Consider the following 22906-nt stretch of genomic DNA (forward strand, 5'->3'; position numbering starts at 1 on the left):
GTATGACCTGCTTTGTAAAAATAAGCCTGGCCTCTTACATGAAATCCTCAGCTCATGTCTAACCAATTCATGCTGCTGCTTTTTGATAGCTGTTCTGGTTTTCAGTTTATAGAAATTGATGGCCGGCCATCAGGTACCATGAGGTTCTTAAAAGTTTGAGTTGAACCGTTTTACAGCAAATCCACATAGTAGTTGATGGGTATTGAATACTATTAACTCTTCTCTTCACTCTGTACAGGGAACAAGTGTTCTTTCTCCTTTTCTTCATATTGGATCAGTGATTACATTAGCTGCAATGATCTACAAGAAATCAGCAGTTCAGCTTTTTGAAAAGCATCCCTGTCTTTATATACTGACATTTGGTTTTGTATCAGCTAAAATCACTAATAAGCTTGTGGTAAGCACCTACATTTTATTTGTTTTGTTTTTAAGTTTTACCTTATTTTGGTTTTATGGCCATGGTTTTCATTCTGTAGTTTCCTAAGCAGTTCTAGAATTTGCTCTCCTCCAGTCAAAATCCCCTGACATCAACAATAGGAGCTATTTTCACCCTTATAAAGCTACAATTTGAGGTTACCAGAAGTGCTTTGAACCTCTACAGCTTTTTACTCTTCCATCCACTATTTAATTTGTTTGTTCAGTTTTTCTGCATTCTTCTGTCTCAATCTGGGCACTCAAATTCAGGCTCCTTGTGAAAAGCATCTTTTGTGGGCTTAGTTGACATGGTATATCCCTTTCTTTCTTACACACACTTCATATTGTTGGGTTTTAGTTTTAGAAATTCAACAACTTTTGCTAAATAATTCTTGAAACTTGATATTTGAGCACAATACTGATTTACTGTGTAGCTCACAATTGCTCTAATATGAAAATACCTACATCATTTATTCTGTTTTATTCATAGGTTGCACACATGACAAAAAGTGAAATGCATTTGCATGACACAGCGTTCATAGGTCCGGCACTTTTGTTTCTGGACCAGTATTTTAACAGCTTTATTGATGAATATATTGTACTTTGGATTGCTCTGGTAAGTATTGTACTATGTCTTATTTCATGATTTGGAGGCTACTTGTTTTCTTGTTTCAGTGGGCCAGTCCTGAGAGATAGATCATATACTTGTAATGATTTGGAATGTCAGAAGCCCATGCCTTTGGGGCTCTGTGAGAGTTCCTGGGACTTCATATTTGAGCCACTTTTTGCATTACTCTTATTAGTCCTGCTTACATCAGGACTAATAAATTCCAAATTTCTGACTGTAAAGCAGGAGTTGGCAGATTAAACCCTATGGGCCCACAGCCTGTTTTTGTTAAAGTTTTATTTGAACATAGCCATGGCCATATTTATTTATTTATTTAGTTAGTTATCTATCTATCTATCTGTGGCTGCTTTCATGCTACAATGGTAGAGTTGAGCAGTGTGACAAAGACAGTAAGTATGGCTCACAAAGTTTAAAATATTTACTGTTTGTCTAAGAAATAGTTTGTAGATCATTAGTGTAATGGAAAGATCATGAGGAAATTGAGTTATTAAATTGTATAGAATTGAGGGTGAATATGGAGAGAGGACAAGAAAGTCAGAGATCACCTGTCTTTACTTTAAGGAAGCTTAGGGAAGGCCTAAGCTGGTCCTGAGAATCTAATAGTCTCTTTTCTTCCCAGGTCTTCTCTTTCTTTGATTTGATTCGCTACTGTGTCAGTGTTTGCAATCAGATTGCATCTCACCTGCACATACATGTCTTCAGAATCAAGGTCTCTACAGCTCATTCTAATCATCATTAATGATGTAATTGGTGTTATATAGGAAACTCATATTTTCTGCAGGAAAGAATCTGAGCATATTAAGGAGAATGGGGTTGGATGAGAACAAATATAATTTATAATAATCAGTGTTGTATAACTTTTATCCATTGTTATTGGTAACACTCCCTAACTATCCTTTGTGAGAATGGGAATTTCAAGTCCCATGCTATAAATTGTACATGTTGTCATACAGGATTTGGCCCAAGAAAGCATGCAGGAAAAAAATGCCATTTGTTTGTAATTATCCCAGATTCAGAATAATATTGTCACGGGGAGCAGATTCCCAGTTGTGGAGATCTCTAATGTAGAATATTTGCAAGCCAAAACATGGTTACTTTATAATTTTAACAAATCATTATCTTTCAGTAACATCCTTGTTTAGTGTCTTCTCAAGCTTTCTTTACTAAGGAGCTCAGCTTGTGGCACAGATACATACTACTAGCTTGTGGGGTGGAACCTAGTGATAGAGACCTTGAATTTGGATTGAAAAGTTTCATATCTTTACACTGTTGAATAAGTAACTGTTTTATTGCTCAAGAAGTGGTATCTCTCATGGGCTTGGGAAATCCTGTTAGCATGCAGAATAATGTGGTAACTTTGTCAATCCATTTTATTTTTTTTAATAAATATATGATCTGAAATCCAAATTTTTTTCTCAATTTTATTCAGTGGAAAGATAAACTAAGTTTTAATGTCATTTTTTTAAATGTAAGCAAAATTTATTTGTTATTTAATAAATAAGGAATTCAGTTAGCTACATTGTTGTGATGTCTCCTGTGACCATTCTGTTTTGTAGAAACCATTTAACTTAAAAAAGAACTATGTTCATTTTTCCCTCTCCATGAGTTCCTTGTGTTGTCATCATCAACCCTGTGATTATCAGTCATTTAGGAGTCTCAAACCCTTCCCCTACATTTTTAATAATTGCCTGGGCCTCTCTAAGGGTCACTTTACATTCTCCTTTTTCTGTCACTCCCCTTTTCAGTGTCTATACTATAGTTTGAAATGGGAACGAGGTGTCTTCTGTGAACTAGATCTGTGTCCCTTGTATGCAAACAGTTCAGTTGCTTGGATGAAGAGGGAGACAACAGAAAAGGTTTAAACTATTGACTAAAATTAGGTATTTTATTATTGATTTTTATTTATATCCTGTTCCATAATCGGTAATAAACAGTAGTTGTACTGCCTTGCGTGGCAGCCAGAACCCTGCTTTCTTACACTTTTAATGATTCCATCAATCCCATGTAGATCTGGATTAGCAAGGAGAGTTAAACCTGTAATTTCTTTGCTAGACTGTAGCAGGAAAGGGAAATCCTTCATTACCTTTGATTGCTAGCAACTTCTCCAGCATCTGGAATAGAGAAATGCATACAGGAAAATGCTAGGGCAGATCAAGTTTTAAAAGCTAGGACAAGAAGGAAGGATAATTCTACTTGTTTGGCAAAGTTACATCTATTGTCTTACTTGATTATTACAACAGACATAGCAGGTATTAATTACCTGCAGTGGAAATTGAGGCCTGGAGAAGCTAAATGACATACCAGTGTCACACAGTTGCAATTTTTCAGAACAGAGACTAGAATCCAGATCTTCTGAATCCTGGTCCAGAGTTCTCTCCTACACCATACTGGGCTTTAGTGGGCTAAAGCTATAAACTGAGATGTTGAGGGTTAAATGAAATGTGTACATTCTCCTAGGATCTTTATTAGCATATAGGGAATCTGAAAAGCACTCACATATGTGGTATTTGCTTCCTTCAGCCCTACATACACCATCAGCATTAGATCAAGGGTACATTTGTAGTAAACCTCAGCTGGCCCTGATTCTTCATGTATTCATATACCTGGTTACATAACAAAATCACCTGAAGAAGCTTTTAAAGAATACAAATTCTCAGGTCCTATCTCTAGAGATGATTTGATAGATTTGGGGTGGAGTTTTAGTATTTTCACAAAATTCCCAGGATTTGGGTTCCTGTTCTGAAACCTTTGGAGGTACAACTAGGTTTAGGAACCACTGCCATAAACTACCTAAAAAGATACAGTGATTTTTAGAAGCTGTGAAGAGTGGCAACGTGGTTAGGTATGGTGTGTGACAGTGGAACATCTGCCACCTGGAGTGCACAAAAAATCTGCACTCCCAAAATCAAATTACATTGGGATTAACTTCAATTTGGTAGCCCGTACCCCCATTCCACCCTCCAAAAACATTTGTGTTTTTTGCATAGAGTTCAGGGACCTCTGAGGGCCACACTTACATACACATAAAGAAGTGGAATTTTTTAAAAGCTAAGATGCTTCTAAAAACGTTTCCCATCTCTTGCTCTGTTTCAATAGAAGCTATCAGAAGTATAGAGGGAGGAGAGACTAGGTCACCCTTAAACTCCTTTGGACTCTTAAGATTATAATTTTCTTTTCTCAAAGGAGAAAATATCAATGCAGGGCTCCCTACACCTTTAGCTAAAGAATTGAACTGGGCTTCTCAAAATAACAACCAGTTGGGGGTAGGATGTCTAAGAATTAAGGTAAAGGACTAATCCAAACTGGAAATGATGGGCAAACAGGCCTATTTGTGGAAGCCATGTAGTATTCTTCACTGGCTTCTGTTGACTGGAATTCCTACCCTCAAGTTACCCTAGACTACAGGTGCTTCTCTTATGTAGCAGCTTTTCCACTCAGGATTCTGAAAAGCACACCTGACTAGAACCAGGGACTCTGCTGCCCTTTGTCCAGTGCTGTCGCTGTTACTACCAGTATCTCTTACCCTTCCTGTTGGAGTGGAGCTGCTGACCCCTGTGATTCTACCATTCCAAACAGCCCCCGGTGCAGGGCCACCATGATCAAGTCCAATCCTCCACTTCTAGTCCAATTTATTCTCACATTTTTTGCCTCATTTTCCTGGTTCTCCTTCCATATTGAAAGCCAAAGACACAAGTAAACAATGAGATTTTCATTTTTATTCTCATCCTCATGTGTCCACAGACCTCTTTTTTTGTGTGGAGGGGCTAAGCCTTAGGGCCCCCACTACATTCTCTGTTGAGGACTTTATAATAGTGGTTCCTGAAAGAAGGCAGTTGCAGCAACTTCTAACCAAGCATCTACAACACTTGTACTACTGTTTCCCACTCTGTGTCACCTCTGACACAGCTTAGAACACAGTTCTGTGAGCATGGAGTTAGAGCCCTCCAAAGTCCTGAGAAAGCTGTTACCAGGGATCCCGAACTCAGACACCAGTTTGAAGCAAGACCTGGTCACCAGGACTCCGGAGAGAGGCTGTGGATTCTGGGGACTGAGAGCTTCGCTGATCCTGCCACACTGGCAAGGGCCAAAGTCCAGAACTGGCCTGTAGGTCTAGTCACTCCTGTTCACCACAGCTTTTATTTCACAGTCTTTTCCCTTGGTTTTTTCTGTTTCTTCTGTTCCTCATATTCAAGTATTTTCTGCTGGAAATAGCCTGTGGGTTTAGATACAGGTGTTAGAGGTTTCTAATCTGGTCAGGCAGACTATGATGAATTTAGGAGTAAGGATCAGAAATAATATGTCTGTCCCCCGCCCCCCCCCCCCCCCCGACCATCCCTGCTGGGAATCCCATGCCCTCACAGGCCTCCAGAGATCCAGGTATTCAATTTGGCCCAAGAAGGGGCTCACAGAGGGTAATTAAGCAGGAATTAGATCCAGACTAAAACAGAAAGGAAAGGGCCCAGTCCTGCTGGCTGATGAACAGACCAACTTCTGCAAAATGTCAGCCCATGAGGCATTTTCTTAGATCTCAAGGTTACTTCCTTTCAACCCCACTAATAAAATTACAGCTATTTTGTGGTCTTCCAGAGAGACACTTTTTCTTCCCATCCTCTTCATCCTAGAGGTGACCCTCTGTGGGCTTACAATGATGGGAGCTGTTGCTGTGTACCTGCAGGAGGATTCTTGCTCTTCTCAGCTTCTTGGATAAAAAGGGAAAAGAGCTGTGTCTTCACAAACTTCTTCACAAATCGGCGGTTGGTCTTGGAGGTCAGAGCCTTACAAAAGGACCGTTCTTGAAAGTGGCCTTGCCCATTTGCATCCCACTTGATATAGGAAGCATAGTGGCCCACAGTCTTGACAAAGAACTGCACGAAAGGGCCTGAAACATGTTCATTGATTTGTTCTGAAGCTGCAGGAGACATATAAAGGCTGTCTCAGAGCAGAAGGATGAAATTACCCAAACTCACCTTCAAGTATGGCTTTCCTTGCAGGCTGAAAGCTCCTGGGGAAAGTGGTGAAGTAATTCATAATTCATAACTACTGAATGACCAATTGAAATGACAGCCTGGATATGGGCTCTCTGCCATTGCTTAGGAAGAATAAAATTCCATATTCATTCTTGCCCTAGGATCTAGGCCTCCGGGGCTAGCCTAGGACTGTTGTGTGAGTTCATTTTAGTTCTGGAATGGAATGGTTGGGAATCAGGCCCTCAAGCTCCCTGGAGAAACCCAAAATAAAAGGGGCCTAGGACTTACTCTTTAACTCATTGGTCCCCTGACTAAGAGAGTCTAAGAGGTCATCCTGAAGCTTCGGTGGTAGGATGTCTCTTTCGTCACCAACCTAGGAGAGGACAGAGTCAGCTCAGAGGTTGAGCAGTCATGGAGGAGGTGTGGAGTTAAAGGGGTTGGTGGAAGAGCATGAAGACGGCATGATATTTACAACCCAAAATGATTGGCCACATGGGGGAGAAACAACAGAAGCTTTTTCTTGGCCTCCGGTTTGACTCTCAACATCAGTGAGTTATCCTCTCGATCCCTGTGGTACTTAGTTTATATCCCTCGCTCGAAAGGCACTAATACTGCCTTGTGGTGAAGTCATCTGTGTCTATGTCTGTGGGCTCTTTGAGAGAGGGGAGGTCTTTTCAACAAAAGTATTTAATGTTTGTTGAAATAAGTGGAACATGAGACTAGAGAGGTTGCGTTGGTGGTGGGCCTGCAGGGGATCTGAACCCAGACACTTACTGACATTAAGAAGGTTCCTTCACAAAGATTCACCAACAGGACCTGAAATAAACACAAAATGGCTTTATCTCTTCCACTTTCTTCACAGACCTCAGAGGACTTACTGTGTCCATCTCTGCCTGTGGCTGTACTTTTCAGCCCAGGTAGCAATAAAGTCAACATCTTCAGTTCTCATTTTCTGTCTGGCATTCTTTTTCCTCACCATCCCCCTCTGGAAAATTCAGTTCCCTTCCTGGGGAAAGCGCGCGCGCGCGGCATGCGTGCGTGCGTGAGTGCGTGTGTGTGTTTAGGAAGCGGGTAGAGAAAAGAGCTATGGTAGAAAGGGAGTATAGTATGGGGAAATCATAGCCAGACACTCCTTTAATAAAAAATTGATCGTAGTAATTGCTTCTATATATGGAGCATTTAGTAGTACGGGGCACACATGCATTTTGTCTCACTTATCCTTGCAAGACTCCCGTGAGGCAGATACTATCTTCATTTCGCAGGTGAGGAAACAGACCCAAAGAAGTTGCCTGAGATCATACTGCTGACCAATAACAGAACCAATGAGTTTCCAAGTCTAGACTGTTCTGTCATTGGGATTCCATTTCTTTCCCTACAATTCCCCATCAACTCCCTGCCCTCTGGTCAGCTCTAGGATCTTTTGATCTTTTTAATGCTTGCAACTTTGGGCCTTCTAGCAGGAAACTAAGTGAGGGAAGGAAATGAGCCCAGGGTCAACAGGAAGAGGGAAAGAGAAGAAGCAAGAAGTCCATGTGCCTACAGGCTGCAGGTGAGCCAAGCACAGGGTTGGAAGTTGGAGGGCCTGGGTTCTAGTACCTGCTCCATCACTGCCTCAGGGGCCTTCAGTCTAGAGCAGAGATTACAATAGGCTTCCTCCTAGTTGATTCCAACCAGCAGATCTGTTTCTTTGATTCTCAGAGTACTTCTAAATAATGGGATTAGTTTCAATGTTTAAATTGGAATATTTCACATTAAATTTGGATTTTTGGCTTCTCCTGCAAAGTCAGGAGCCCTAACACTTGGTCTGCATTTCTGAAGGGCAACATTCAGATGGAACTGAGTAGCAGCTGCCCCCTTTAGGCAGGGCATGTGCTCACCAGTTTACCATAATCCCCTCAATCCTGTGTTGATCATTTAAATGCCTGCTAGGCCCCTGGTTTCAGTTCGTGACCCTTGCTCTTGACAATAGGGTGAATTATCCCTCCATGCTTCTTTCTTCCAAATACACGAAAAGAGAGGGACTGGAAAGTATGCCAAAAAAATAGAGCAGGCACTGTAATTATTCATCATCAGGGGAGAAAAGTTGAACTAGTCCAGGCTTGAAACTTCTTGTATAGAAATGCTCAGATGCCTTCATGCAGGGAAGGCTATTCATTTGGGGAGCTGGAAGGAAAGTGTAAATGAAGTTTACAGGTTGTTCCCAGAAATCTTTCCAGTATTTGGGCAAATTACTGTCTGTGGATAATCCCTTCCAGAGAGATGTGGGGACACAGGGGATCCCCACCCATCTACCCTGGCCACCCTACCCATTTCACAGAGAAGCTGCTAAGGAATAAAATAGGCAAAAGGCTCTTGGATAGCAGATGCTGGAGTCTGGCTGACTTTTGGGTGTCTTCCTGCCTGGCTATTGCAGGGAAGAGCCACAGTTTCTGAGGAGCTGGAGCTGCAGTCAGGAAGTTTCATAACTTCTGGAGTTGGGACATTTTAAATTTAATTGCTGAACACAGGGCTAATATTCTGTCCCAGTTAGTCACAAGGCTGGTTCAAAGGGCATGTGTACTCAGCAGTCCTGGAGAAGGGTGGGAGAGCCGAGGGAGCCAAGAAGGGAAACAAGCCTGCTTCTTTACTCCTCAGCAATACTTTCTGAAAGAAGGACTGTGATTTTTATCTGTGCATGGTTCCACTGTTGCCTGTGTGGCCTTGGATAAGTCAGTTGAGTTCTCTGGGCCTTAACTGTCTCATAAGTTATCTCTTATGTAGAATGGGAAAATCTTCCCACTAGGGCTGGCTCTGTGCCTCTTTAATTAGTTTACTTCTAGACTTCTCTTCCCTTAGTAGCCCTTTCTGTCACAGAGCCAGACATTCCCAAGTAGCTCTTCAGGCTTAAGAAATAGTAACATGCTATCCTTTGAAAGTTCCTACTGACAACTCAAAGCAGAGCTAACGTTTTGAGTTATTTTTCTACCACTGTGGACAGATTTATGCAGTTAATGCCCATTTTCACAACATAAGCCCTCTGGTATGTCTGGGGCACTGCCAAGAAGCAGCTAACAAAATCAAAGGGGATTTGGACCTATATCCTCATTGCCAACTGAGCTCTGAGCTACTGAGAAAGGTGGCTCTTGCTGCAAAAATCTGCATTTTCAAGACTCATGTTTGCAGGAGGGCTGTTAGCTCACTTCCAAGGAATCTGAATGAATTCCAGTGGGGTGTGTGTTGTATAGACCAGCTGTGATCATCCATTTGGTTGAGAGATGGGACACCCCAGAGACTGCTCATTAGGGGTGGCTGGCAATGCAGTTTGGTGACCCCTGAATGAACTATGGGCTGCCCCTTTAGCCCAAAAGGAAATCATTGAGGAGAAAGGAACCAACACTTATTGAGCATCAACTATGTGTTAGGCACCAGGCTAGGAGCTTTATGCAGCTTATTTGCCCCAGAATCCCCAGGAATTGAACAATTAACCCCATTTTACAGATGAGGAAGCTCAGGCTTAAAGAGGTAAGGTAACTTGCCCCAAATCACAGAGCTGTTAGTAGCAGAGCTGGGATCCGAATCCAGGTCTGCCTGGCTCCAAATCCTGCCCTCTTCTTGCTGCATCATACCTCTTCCATGGGGCTGTCCATAACCTCCTGCAGAAGGCGCATTTGTACTCCAACCATGAAGGGGGTCGGACAGCAGACGGTGGCCAGAAGGCTTTCAGGGACAACAGGGATGTAGGTGTGTGCCCAGCTGAAGGGGTAGAGCAACGCGGCAGCAGCATGGATGCACTGAGACAGGGTGCTGGGACAGAGCACAGAGAACGAGTCAGAGGGGCCCCTGCATTGCCACCCTACACAGCCCTCCACTGACAGCAGCTACTGCAAAAGAGCAAGTCTGGGAGTCATGTGGGTCCCAGAGCTTGCAACTACTCTTTGTTGGGAGGGGTGGGGAAGAGGGCCTACTCATCGAGGGTGGAGCCTCTATTTGATCTTTCTTTTCCCAGTTAGTCTTCTCAACTTACTACAGGCCAAAAATAAAAGTGGCTTGAAAGAGGGGAGAGAAGAGATGTGTTCAAACAGGTAATTGATTAAGCCCTTACTATTGTGCTCACAATTGTGCTAAGGCTGTGGATTCCATGAAGAATAAGACCCTGACTCTGCTTTTAAGGAACCCACAGTGTAGTGAAAAGACAAACATGTAAAGAGTGGGGGCTCAGTGGAGAGGCAAAGCCTTTTTTCTTCCTTATGTCTCTACCCTCATCCCCAGCCTTAATGTCACATGGCTTCCTCTGGCCACTCAAAGTTACTGAAAGTTACAAGGCTGGTGCCTGAGTTTGCTTGGGAAATTCCTAGTTTCCAGGAACCTCTGCCTAGCAATTCCTACACGGAAAGTCCCACAGTGGTGGCTCCTCTGGTCTTTCCAATGAAGCATTCCTCGTGTCATTATTGCCCAAGTCACAACTCAGCTACCACCCTCACCCCACCCCACCCCACCACACACACACACACGCAAAACCCCATTCTCTATCTTCTCTTTTCTCCACTAGCTTTCATGGAGTTTCATTCCTCTAGCCAAATTGCCCCAGTGCCAAGGCCAATAAAAACACAGATGCGGAAACCTTATCTCAATTCTTGGTATCAAGCTAGCACTTCCTGAGTTAGGAAGGTTGCCTCTCTGAGACTCTAGCCAAGGCTTAGGTTGACTGGAAGTCCCCTCCGTGTCTGAGCTTCAGGGATCTGAAAAACTCAGTGGGGAAAGGAAGTGAGGAGTGGTGGGATTTCCCTGGAAAAAGTTAGCATCTCAGAGGTAAACCCTGCCAGCCTTCACTTCCCAAACAGTGATCTGAGGGAGAAAGGCCAGAACCCTAGTTCTGGCCACAACAGCAACATCGTGATTTTATACAGGTCTGGGAGTGAAAGAGCTATTCCCAAAGTGAAAGATTATGCCACTCCCCTCAAGGATTAGCCTACAAATCCTTTTCAGTTATCACTGATTTTTATAGGATTTTCAACACAGAGACACCACACCCTGTCCAAGCTTCCTTTTTTCTGAAACACTGACCCTCTGACCTCTGTTGAGTCCCTTACATCCTTTTTTTTTCCTCTTCCCTAAAAGATAGAACCAGGATTCTCAGCACAGTATCATTGGTTCTCCCCAGATATGAATAGGTTAACCCCCTACTGTTGTTTTTTTTCTTCTACATTCTGTCACATTTCTCCCCATGTCTTTCACAGACTTGAAGCCCCTCAGAGGCAGAGACAAAGACATAACAGTACCCTGCTCTTACTATAGCCAAGGATATTCTCAATTGTGAACTTATTAAGAATAGCAGCTAGCTCTTGCCAATATGTACCTGGCAGTGTGCTAGGTTCCTAATGTGCATTATTTCATTTAATCCTCACTGCAACCTTATGAGGTAGGTACAATCATTTCCATTTGACAGATAAGGAGATCCTGACTTCAAAAAGTTAAGAAACTAACCTAAGGGGAACCTCATAGCTAAAGGTGGAAGAACAAGATTTGTACTCCCTTTTGCTGATTTCAATACCTATGCTTTCAACCATTGCATAATTCTGCATCCCCATAAGGTCAAAGACCATGTCTTGTTTGTCTGTGTCTTCCCGATGCTTGGCATCGGGCAAAGAGTTGACACACAATAAATCTTTTTTGAATAAGTGATTAAAAGGATAACCTCCATACCATTATATGCCTTCCTATCCTATTCTCCACCCTCTTTCCCTTCTTCAGCCTAGCAAGGGCAGAATAATGTCTGCATCCACCTAACTAGTCCTGCCTGAGCTGTCCCAGGAACACGTCATGCCCCTTCTCTAAGCTAAATCAGGAAACTTCCTCAGGCCCAGGCAGCAATCAAGTTTGGAGGCGGAGACAAGGGCAGGGGAGTTGCAACAGCTGTTTCTCTAGGCTTAAAGTGCAGGTCAAGGAACAGGAAGCAGGAGGGTGGGCACGTGAGCCCTACAGCCTGGTTTCCTTTGAGACCCTCTGGTCTGTTCCCTTGAACCCAGGTGTGCAGGTGGGCTGTTCAGTGGCCGGGCCCACCTGAGACCTTCTGCCAGGAAGATGATTTTTCTTTCCAGCACTGCAGAAGCAAAGATCTGAAGAATCTGTTCAAAACGGAGACAGTGCAACAGAGAACTAAAATCCACATGTTCTAGGTGGGAGTCCAAGGGTCGTGTCAGTGAGATGAACTGAGGAAACCAGAGGGAGAGAGGATGTCACCACACTGCTCAATCATGCAGACTCTAGAATGCTGGGCCTGTACCAGCCTATACTCCATTTTCCCCACAGGAGTAAATCTGATCATCTCTCTCTCTCCCTTGCTAAAACCTCATTGATGGCTTTCCTCTGCTCTGAGGATGGCACTGGTGTCATTTCCAGCAGGGCCCAAGAGGTCCCGCCTCCCTTGCTGGCCTCCTCGAGCACAGCACCCCACCACCACCACCACTGTGCTTTGCCATCAACTCCCCCGTCCCTTGAGCATATCCCTGTCCCCTGCCTGCAGCCCTTCCCAGGCTGGGCCCTCTCCTGTGTTGCTCTTCTCCCTTCATTCTTATCCTCATTCAGGTCTCAGAGGCCCTTCTTGGCCACCTAATACTTCCCCATCTTCTTCTCATGCAGCACCCTGGTTTTTTCTTTCAAACAATTATACAATTTTTGATTGTATATTTATTGGTGTATTTACTTATTTAGTGTCTGTCTTCCCCACTAAACTTTTAGCCCTATGAGGTCAGGGATCACATTTACTTTATTCACCACTGTATATCCAGAAAATAGTGTAGAGCTTGGCACACAGCAAGCATTCGGTAATTATTTTTTAAGAAAATGGAAAATATGAGCCCCTTCCCCCTTATTTTTATGTGGGGAAGCCAAGGTTCAGAGGGGCACACAAACTATCCCAAGTTCCAGGGTCAGGACTGGAATTCTTTTTTTTTGTTTTAAAAGATGACCAGTAAGGGGATCTTAACCCTTGACATGGTGTTGTCAGCATGTCTTCCAAGTGAGCGAACTGGCCATCCCTATATAAGATCCAAACCCGTGGCCTTGGTGTTATCAGCACCGCACTCTCCCGAGTGAGCCACAGGCCGGCCCTAGGACTGGAATTCATAGAACAATATTCTACTTGCTGCCTCAGTCTGTTTAGAGGCTTAAAACAATAGCATTCTCACATGGCATGGGTAGGGACTCAGGGGTGGAAATGGATGATAAGAAATAGACAGATGGGGGCCATAAGGTAGAAATATAGTACAGACATGGGAACAGCGTGGGGTGTGGGGACAAGTGGCTTTTTGGGGACTGGGGGTAAAGTCCTTTCTAGCACCAGAAGCCTCAACTGACATGGTTTATTCATTACAAATAAAAGTCATGCTGGCTTGAACATTAACTAGATGCTTGTGCATATCAGGTTAGAAGAATAAGAAAATTTGGATTTGCTTTTCAGTTCTGCCAATAATAATTCTAACCAAGCTCCAGTCCCAGCCTGACTCAGTGTCTCTGTACTTTAACCTGGTGAATGGATGAACAGTGGTGAGAGGTGACACAGAAGCCCCCCTTCTCCAGCCAGGGAGGGCCTTGCCCACTTTGCTAACCCACCTCTGTGCCTGAGTCAGGGATGAAGCTCTTGAGGGTGACCGTCTTCCCAGGAGCAGGGAAGGCTGCCTCTCGGAGGCCCTGCATGAATGGGTAGATGACAGCCATGGAGATCTGATGCCTCTTCTCCACTTCATCCAGGATCTGCAGGGAAAAGGACTATGGGAGGCACAGCTCACAGGGATGCTACTGAGTGGGTGGCAGACACCCATGTGCCCCTGAACATCGTAAGGCTCTCACACTGGTCCAGCTAATCCTCACGTATCTTCTAGGCCCCTCTGCCAAATTTTTCTCTCTCCCTCCCTGGCAGAGACTGGTCCCATACTAAATAATCTGCTGTTTATCTCCTACACAAGACTTGCTTTTTCTTAGTCTTCTTTTCATTCTCTCTCTACCATCCCATATTCCTCCCTTCTCCTAATACCAACATAAAACTACCATCCCGAGGAAGTCAACCCAGAGTAAACTCATTGTCCATGATGGTACCACATTCATTTGTACTGGTTGGAGTGGGAGCCTAGAAGCCTAAGCCTTGGGGGTGCCACTCTGTCCTCCATCTTCCACTGGAGACCCCCTAGGGTCAGGGACTACCTCCATCCCTCAGAACACTGCCCAGATGAACAGTCCCCCAAAAGAATGCTGACAGTTTCCTCTCCTCGTCCTCCAAGGGTCCTGCAGGGGCAAAGCACAATGAAGCCCTTTCTGGCCACCAAGACATGCCCATCCATTCTGAGAGATTCCTCTGACTTATGTGGACAAGCAGTCAGATCAGTTCCAGCCGAAGTCCTGGGGACCACAGCTTCTCCCCTCCAAGGAGTCAGAGGGAGTCTCAGACCCTACTGTGTAACAACTGTCTTCCTATTTGTTCAGGTTCTCACCTCATTTGAGCCTTACACCATCCTGGGAGACAGGAAGGTGAGGGATCATTACACCCATGTGACAGATGAAGAAATTGAAACTCAGGGCAGGAGACTCCTGAGGCACTTTCCCTTGTCCTGCTTCAACTGCTTTCTCACTTGACTAGAGTGGGAATGGTGGCTCTCTCTGTAGTCCCCTAGATTCAATTTCCACTTTTCCCTAAAATCTAGTCAAGCCCAAGCCCCTCTCTGCCTCAGTCTTCTCAAGTGTGCCTTGATGCTGACCTGGCTGTTGGGGAGGAGCTCCACTAGGCTCAGGTTGCACAGGCAGGGCGGTCAGCCAGGCAGAGCCCAACTGAACTGGCCCAACAGGAATCTTACCCCACCCTACCTTGGAGAACAAGCCGAAGCAGCCGATGCAGCTGATGATGCAGTACACTTTGGGAAGGTGAGGGCCCGGGCCGGCGGGCTGGGGAGAGACAGAGAGGCTCCCTCAGTGCTGCTGCCTCCTCAAGGGCTTCTCCAAACTGGGGTTGATAGGGGATAAGGCTGGGGACTCGGAGGCGGGGAGATTGATTTATGGTGTGTGGTGGGCCAGACGAACAAAGACCTGGTTATGCAGAGGTCCCATTCATGGGACGGGGAGCAGGCAGATCAGAGCAGCCACCAAGGTCAAAAGAAGATGGCCTTGAGGGTCTGGGTGGACTCAAAGGCAAGCACCAACACCTTCACAGCGAACATGATCTGGGACTCAGCAAAGAGAGGAAGCAGCGTGTCTAGTGATGACAAGGGAATGGGTAGAAAGGAAAGCACTGTAAAGGTGACATGGAGAATCCTCCCGAGACCTGAGATTGAACTGCATTGTCCCAATGCTAGCCTCTGCTCTCAGCTTCAGAGGCCAATGCAAGCAGGCCTAGATAGAGAAAGCAGGAAGAGAAGTCAGATGGAGGCTCTCACAAAGAGGGGAGCTGTTGAAAGCCGGGGAGAGCACAAGCCAGAGCATGTCCAGCAAAGGTCCCTCAGGCATGTGAGGAGGGGCATCAGACCCTCATTCTTGTGGGATTGCAGAGGGGGCACTAACATGGCAGCAGGTGCTGGGCTGTGCTCTCTCTACAACCACCACTGCCAGGGAGCCTGGGATTTTGCAGCTGAGGCTTCAGCAAGCCCAGCTGTGGAGCTGAGCATGCTGCAGAGAAGAGGGGACAGCTGTGAGCTGCACAGACCAGGAGGCGCCTGCAGTATCCAATCTTTCTGCTCCCATCCACATTGGTCAGAACGAAGGAGAAGGTCTCCCTGAGAAAGAGCAGACAAGGCTTGGTTTGCTTTGCTCACGAGATTCTAAAACAGGAAGGAGCTCAGTGCCAGAGGGGTGGAGAGAAGGGCAAAGGGGAGGTACTGTTTAATCACAGTAGTAATAACACCAGTAATTTATTAAGTGCTCACTGGTGGAAAGCCCTAAATGCACCATCTTATTTAATTCTCAAAACAACCTTTTAAGTTAGGTTCAATTATTATCCGCACTTTAAATATGAAGGAACTGAGGCTCTGAGAGGGTGTTTTCCATCCAAGGTCACTCTACTCATAAGTGGAGAAGCCAAAATCCAAACTCAGGCAGTCACATCCCAGGGCTCTTGTTATCCAGGCCTTTGCTATATTGCCTTTTCAGAGGCCAAGGGCTTTCTGCCGAGTCCAGTGTCGGAGTCAAAAACAGTGACTATTGGTCCTAGGACACGTGGGAGAATCTTGCCCTTCTTTGGACAGAGATGACCGATCAAACCAATGGCTAAGATTCTTGGCCTTGAAGGACCTCAGGCAAGATGTTTATAAATGAATCAACTCCACTCCCTGGTGAGAATTCGGTATACACACCAGGTAAGGGAGCCACAGGAGCCGCACGGCTCATACTTGTCCCTTCTCCCCTAATTCCATACCTCTGTCCCAGGGCTGAGCAATTACCTGGAATCTTCAGTGAGTAGTGCCCACTCATTGCCATCTGGGAAGCAGAACAAGGGGATGGCTTTGAGCAACCGCTCCTCCTCCTCCTGTTGGCCCCGGAGTAGATTCTCTCGCTATGAGGAAAAGGAAAAGAAACAAGTGGATAGTGAAGGTGGGAGCAAGGGTGGGAGAAGAGGGCTTGAGAGGTGGCAGGCTTCACTGGCATGGGGGCCAAAGGGTGCCTTTGCTTTGCAGACTGCACAGTCTGCATTCTCGGTCTGGCTGGGACAACCTCAAAGCTGATCCTTCCCGTTCCCCCTGGGCCAAGTTGATGTGAACTTGGGTTGGACTTCAGTATCTTGAGAAATCTATAGTCAGGAAGGGGGTTAGGGCCACATGAATACAGAAAGGCCCTGAGATGGCCCAGGATCCTGGGAAGACAACGTCAGAGAGACACCACATCAGACTTCACCCAGTGCACCATCAGACAAGAGCGAGTCTGATGCTCAGGCCAGGCAGAGTGCTGTGCCTGCTCACCAGCTCTGAGCCTGCCCTATCCTTTCCTTCCCACACATCCCAGGGAGGGGATTCCTTCTAGGAGGTCTGGCAGGTGAGCTTCTCTACAGAGAAGGGTGACTGAAGATGGAATTTGGAAGAACTAGGAGGCCCCAAAAGGGCAAAAGAACTAGCCTAGTGTCTCTGCCCAGGTCAGCTAGTCCCTCACAAAGAAGTCAGACCTAGATTCTCTGGGTTATAAGAGAAAACCAGGACTGGCTGAGAAGGAAATGGAGAGCAGAGAGCGCCAAGCTCAGGGCAGAACTTGACTCAAGCCCCGGCAGGGGGGGAAGGAGATGGAACCTCCAACCACTCCTTTTCAAACACCCCAATCTGTCTTCTGTCCTCCCCTTCCCTCTCCCTCAGTCCTTACCTTGGGAAATTGGTAGGTGATCATGGGCTCATAATCATCCCCTGAACGCTTTTTTTTAAGAGAAACCACGAGAAGGTATTCAAAGAAGTGCTGCCCCCCAGCAAAGTTGGGCAGAGAGTGCTCCTGGGCCCTTTCTGGTTCCTTTACAGCATCCTCTGGATTGTCCTGGGGAGATCCTGAAACCAACACACCAGGACCCATTCAGTGTCTTATCAATCCATTCCCGACTGGAGTCTGTAAGAATCAGGGCAACTTCGACACCCCAAGGCCGCCTTGCCAATGCTGAGATACCTACAGCCTGACCAGCACCACCAGTCACGGAACAGGATCACAGCCAACTGGGCAGTTTCTGCACCTGCTGTGGGAGACTTGAAACCATGGGGAGCCAACAGGAGGAAAGAAACCACCAATGTGGAAACCAAAGAAATGTACTGGAGAGGCCACATGGAGGCCCTACATCCCAGGCTACCGCAGAGACTCTGCCTACCTATAGGTTTCCCAGGGCAGTCCTGGAACTGTATGCCCTGAGAACAAAATCATACTAAATGTATCAGAACAAGCCCAAGGGGCATGTGACTGTGGCTACACCAGCCCCCATAGAGGGCTCTAAATTCTAGCAGGGGAAACCTCCTGGCCCTGTCACATGGGGAGCCACGTGGAGGTGGAAATATAAAGAGGAGGAAGGAGCATTTCAAGGAAGAAACAGTCCAGTCTAAGAGGGTCACTCTAAAAAAAAGGAAGTGGAAAGTCCAGTCCTGACCTGCTTGGAGTCGAGGCAGCCGGTTTCGGAGGAGCCTGAGTGCCCGGCCTACCACTCGTCCTTCCATCTGCCTGAGACTTCGCAGCATGGAGCACTCTCCTTTCCCCCAACACAGACTGGCTACAGAAAGCCCGAGAAAAGGGCTGCTGCTTCAGTCTTCAGCCACAACTCTAGGAAGCCGAGCCACGCGCTGCCTTCTAAACAGGGGAGAGCAGTTTCCATCCTGTGCACCCTGGGGTTGAGCAAGAAGGATGTGACGGGACCAGGAAGGCAGCAGAAGGTCAGCACTGAGGGAGGAAGCATCCTGGCACTGCAGCTCAGATCTCAGCTCCTCCCAAGAGCCCCAGGGTGTGGTGAGAGAAAAGGTCATGAGCAAACACCTCCAAGGCGCAGGTGCTACTGGGTGAAGAGCATTGAATCATGGGCTGTGGATTGTACCATGAGTTTATTTACAATCTTGGAACAGTGAAGAATGCTTGAAAGCATCGGACGGACTGTGGGCCCTGGAATGTCACTGGTCTCAGGACAGGGATCTTATATCCCCATAACTTTGATTTCTGACCTTTCACTTCTCCACTTGGTCAACAGCAGCCAAAAAATCCTGCAAGGCCACCTTCTGTGTTGCAGAACTTCCAGGAGGACTTCAGGACCTCAACCAAGAGCACATTATCAAACACTCCCTGTAGCCAGGATGCCACCGCCCTTCCCTGATTAAGATAAGCAGACTTGGCCCAATAATTATTTAAATGGATTAATTCTTCCAGCAAGAGAGGGAGTCTTGGAAATCAATAGAGACCCCAAAGCCTTCTCTCCTGATGGTGAATTAGAGAGCAAAGTCCATTTCTGAGCTGAGAGTTCCTGATATTTCAGCTATGCCTACAGTGGTGACTCTCTCACCCCTTACAACACTCGGTGGCCCAAGGTAGAGAGTTCTGTTACTGGGAGTTCCTGGGCTCCAGAAGAATCCCTCTTCTCAAATAGGAAGCACTGACTCAGGAGATTGTCCCCAGCCTAGGGTGGGGGGTTGGTTGCATTAGCAGCCTGAGGGTCATTCAAAGGTAGTGGAAAGCATCGGGCTGATCTCCACCCCACTCTGACTACTGCTCAAGCCTTTGTCCCTATTAGGCCAGTTCAACAGTTCTGCAAAGCTACAAGCAAAGCTGCTAGCTCACTACTGTGTCTGGAGACTGGGGAAAAGGGAAAGAATAGCAAGAAATCACCTAGGATTCTTACAGAAACCCTACAACGAGTAAGAGGGAAGGATTTTTGTTAGGAAGCTCGCTCAAGGGGGCAAGAGACAAAGGGGTTTGGTGCCAGTGTCTGCCATGGCTGCAAGAAATTGGTAGCCCTCTGGAAGAGAGTGGGGTGCTGGGATGGGGACATGGCTGCCTTGCTCCTAAGAGCTCTAGACCTGGCATTTGTGGGACCAGTAAAAATCAGGACTCTGGCTCAGCCGTAACTCCTGGAGGGAGCTCCAATCACAGTAAATAATGTAATTATGTGTGTTTGTAATGGGTATGTGAGGATGTATGTAATGGGTGAGAGGAGTGAACCAGAACACTCGGAGCTGTTACCACGCCTTACTACCAACTTGCACAGACTTGTTGCACAATCCTCACCACCTGTCTGAAGAACAAGCATCTTCCTGGTACAGATGGGGAAACTGAGTCACGGAGTAATTCAGAGGCTATTTAAAATTAACAGGATCTGGTGGGAGTGGGGATTATGAAAGTTCCACATCCATATTCCTGCCTTCTGGGCACATTCCACATCACCACATACCACAGAGGTTTGCAAAGGACTTTGAGAAAGAGAATCTTCTCACTGATCCTTCCAGAACCTCAGGAAATCATGTCTATCCCTAAATCCTTTGGGCCACATTTTCAGCCCATTTCCTCCTGCATTATAGGGAGAGCCAAGAGAACAGCAAAACTTAGAAAGCCTTGACAAAAAAAAGTAACGTTAAGCCTTTGAGGCTGAGGCCCAAGAAATTTAGCAAAAGAATGCTTTCTTGCCCCTTCCAAAAGGGGTTATCAACAGAAGAGAAACTAGCATAAGAAAAAACATCCATCAAACTCATATGTTTCATATAAGGCATCTCATTTAATCCCCAGTGCCCTAGAAAGGAATTATTATCCCAAGTGTTGGTTGAGAAGGGAGCCACCCTTTCTAGAGAAGTCAGGAGTCTGGTTACACTTGTTCCTCCACCAGGAAGCCTCTCCCACAGGAACCTGACTCAAGTCCCAAATCTCTCCAGAACATAGGTGATGGTACTTTCTAGAACCTTAATCTGGAGAGCTGGCCCTCTCTCTTCCAGCTCAGCCACTCTCAACCCAGGACCACCACCACACCACTCCTCCCCACCAGGATGATTTACATACACACACACACACCCTCCTAACACACAGCCCTGGGGCCAGAAAGGCAGAAAAGGGAGGGGAAAATCCACAGGAAGGTAAAAGATAAGATGGTATGGAAGGACAAGAGGGCACACTCTCCTAGCCTGACAGGTGCCAGACCCCAGAACAGGTACTGACTGCTCTTCTTACAGTTCCTCAGTGTCCAGGAAGCTCTTCTAGGCACAATCATCAGCTCCATGTTGGGGCAGAGGTGGGTAAGAACATCTGGAATGTCTCCTCTGCGCCTCAGAAAGCAGACCCCAACCATTTACACAGACTTCACAGGGGCTGGGGAGACCAGGAAAGACTGGACCAGTGCTCCTCAGAGAGGAGAGAATGCCAGCCCCACCCTACATTCTGCTCTAGCCACTGCACAGTCCCAGGCCTCTGCCCTCTCCCCATGGTGCAGGTGGAATGGCCAGATATTAGAGACCTGCATTTAGGGAGCACAGCAAGGGCTGGGAAGGGAGCAGGGGATGGCAGAAGGAATGGGAACAGGACAAACAGCAGGTCACTCAGAGGTCACTGCAGTTCAAAGAAGAAAGCACTGACCTCACCCTCTGGGTCTTCTCAACTCTGGGGCTTGCAGTAGGAGAGGGGTTCACTGGGCCTCTTGACTTGACAATGTTGGAAGGGGTGGTTGTCTGGGAATGACCCTTTCCAGCCCTCCCTTTTACGCTTAGAAGGTGGGCAAAGTATCTAAGGGTTATGGCTGCTTGGCCATAGGAATGGCTAGTGGTAAGCAGCAACAAATGTTTGTTGAACGAATGAATAAATGAACGAATTCCTAATTGCCCTCCTTCCAAAGCCCGATGCTCAACTAAGAACGAAAGGAAACTAATATTGATTTCTACTAGAATCCCCACAATCGTGGATGGGAGGAACCATTCCATTTCACTGATGAGGGCTGAGGGTAGGCGTGACACCTCTGGGTCACACTAAAAGAGCAGCTGAGCAGGCTGTATCCTAGCTCTGCACGCGGCCACAATTCAGGATTCCTATATGCCCCTGGGTGGGGGTGCTAATGTCATCGGGAGACCAGTACTGGGGGCCGGTGGCTATCTGCGGGGCAGGGGCATGGAGCTAGCTCCCAGGAACTGGGCAAAGACCACAGCCGAGTCACGGAGCAACGAGGGGGGGGCGGGGCGGTGGGCAGACAGACGCGAGGCTGAGGCGGTGCCTTCCGGAGGGCGCCGTAGCCTGGGCGCTTCAGGCACATTGCGGTTGCACCACAAGCTTCCTGGATGTTAGAACACGTGGCCCTGGGGCCCCACAACGGTTTCCTTTGGCCGGTCACCTCCCCACTGTCCCCTCAGGCCTGGCCACTCCGCTGAACTCTGACCCCGTCCCCACCTGTCCCTTTTCTCCTCTACCTGCGCTCTCCATCGCACCTGAGCCCCGCGCAGCCCTCCTGAATCCCCTTCAAACTTCTACCGGATCCCAACCCCCCGCGCCGCCCTCTCCTGGCCCCCCACCCCGCTAGCTTCCAGTCACGGCTCCTCGTCCCCGCGCGGTCCGTTCGTTGTCCCCGCGTTCTTGCCTCGGCGCGCCCCGGCTGGCACTAACCCCTATGGCTGCGCTTCAGTCTCAGGCTGGCTCGAAGGCGGCGGCCGAGGCCATCCATGGCCCCACGAGTGCCCGGCGCCCGCTCCCAGCTCGGCGTCGGCCCCGCCCCCCAATCTTTGACCTCCGCGGGCCTCGACACTTTCACTTTCACGCGGGGGGAGGCCGAAGGTGCAGACTCCGGGCGGAGCGGCGCACCTTCCGGACTCTGGCCCAACCCTCGACGCACCTGGGCGGGCCGCTGTTCCCGGGGCCCCTGGCAGCGCGGCGTGGGGTGACAGAGGGCGCCTGACGCGCGTCCGGGACGGGGTGGCGCCACTTCGCTCCCACCCTTGGTGGGGCGTCCTGGAAAGCTTGACTTTCCGAATCCCGCAGTTCCCAAACACGCGGGGTCATGGCTGAAGTCACCCCCTACCTCCAGGCTGGGAGGTGCACCTTCCAGGTGGCTCTTGATTAATCTCAGAAGCGGACAGAATTTTCCGAGTCCTCACGCTTTCCCAGCCCCTACAAATCTCCTGCAGCTGCTTTAGCCTCTGGCCATTTATTTCCAGGTCTTGCCATATTTGTCCGTTCACCTTCGGGGCTCCTGAGGAGGGACTGGAGATGTGGCTTACGGTCCTGACCCTGCCTTTTATCCAGTCTTGTGTGGGGCAGGTCAGCAAAACAGGGGTAATCCCTGCCCTGCCACTCCACGGAGATGTGACAGGGAATGGAAAGCGTTTTGTAAGCTGTTATGTGACACAAATTTAAGGGACTAATTACCATCATCATTGTTGCAGCTGTCCCCATTCCCTTTCTAATCCCTAGTCCCGATGCAGTCTTTCAGTTCCTTTTCCTTGTCACTTTCAGTGACTTCCAAATATGGCCA

General features: G+C 47.3%; 2 protein-coding genes across 4 annotated transcripts in view; one reads left to right on the plus strand and one right to left on the minus strand.

Annotated features, from left to right (window-relative positions):
- CEPT1 (choline/ethanolamine phosphotransferase 1) overlaps positions 1-2484 on the plus strand; it is a 38021-nt gene extending 35537 nt beyond the window's left edge. For both annotated transcript variants that reach the window (XM_063105560.1, XM_063105559.1), the window contains exons 7-9: positions 239-397; positions 905-1030; positions 1662-2484. In XM_063105560.1, coding sequence (XP_062961630.1) covers positions 239-397; positions 905-1030; positions 1662-1781 — 405 coding nt within the window. In that variant the 3' untranslated portion in view covers positions 1782-2484. The remainder of the gene's footprint in view (positions 1-238; positions 398-904; positions 1031-1661) is intronic.
- A 2362-nt stretch (positions 2485-4846) lies between these two features.
- On the minus strand, positions 4847-22099 carry DENND2D (DENN domain containing 2D). Of its 2 annotated transcripts, none has more exons than XM_063106435.1 (12): positions 22042-22099; positions 17317-17492; positions 16410-16522; positions 15677-15746; positions 14845-14922; positions 13600-13740; positions 12049-12197; positions 9615-9792; positions 6784-6825; positions 6298-6382; positions 5712-5951; positions 4847-5255 (listed from the first exon to the last, which is right to left on the minus strand). In XM_063106435.1, the coding sequence occupies exons 1-12, from the start codon at positions 22097-22099 to the stop codon at positions 5179-5181; spliced, it is 1407 nt and encodes a 468-aa protein (XP_062962505.1). In that variant the 3' UTR covers positions 4847-5178. The 2 variants fall into 2 exon arrangements, with proteins under 2 accessions (XP_062962505.1, XP_062962504.1); XM_063106434.1 differs by lacking the exon at positions 22042-22099 and adding an exon at positions 18077-18164.
- Between the last annotated feature and the right edge of the window lie 807 nt (positions 22100-22906).

The sequence above is a fragment of the Cynocephalus volans genome, chromosome 8, assembly GCF_027409185.1.
Source record: "Cynocephalus volans isolate mCynVol1 chromosome 8, mCynVol1.pri, whole genome shotgun sequence".
In the NCBI taxonomy this organism is placed as follows: Eukaryota; Metazoa; Chordata; class Mammalia; order Dermoptera; family Cynocephalidae; genus Cynocephalus; species Cynocephalus volans.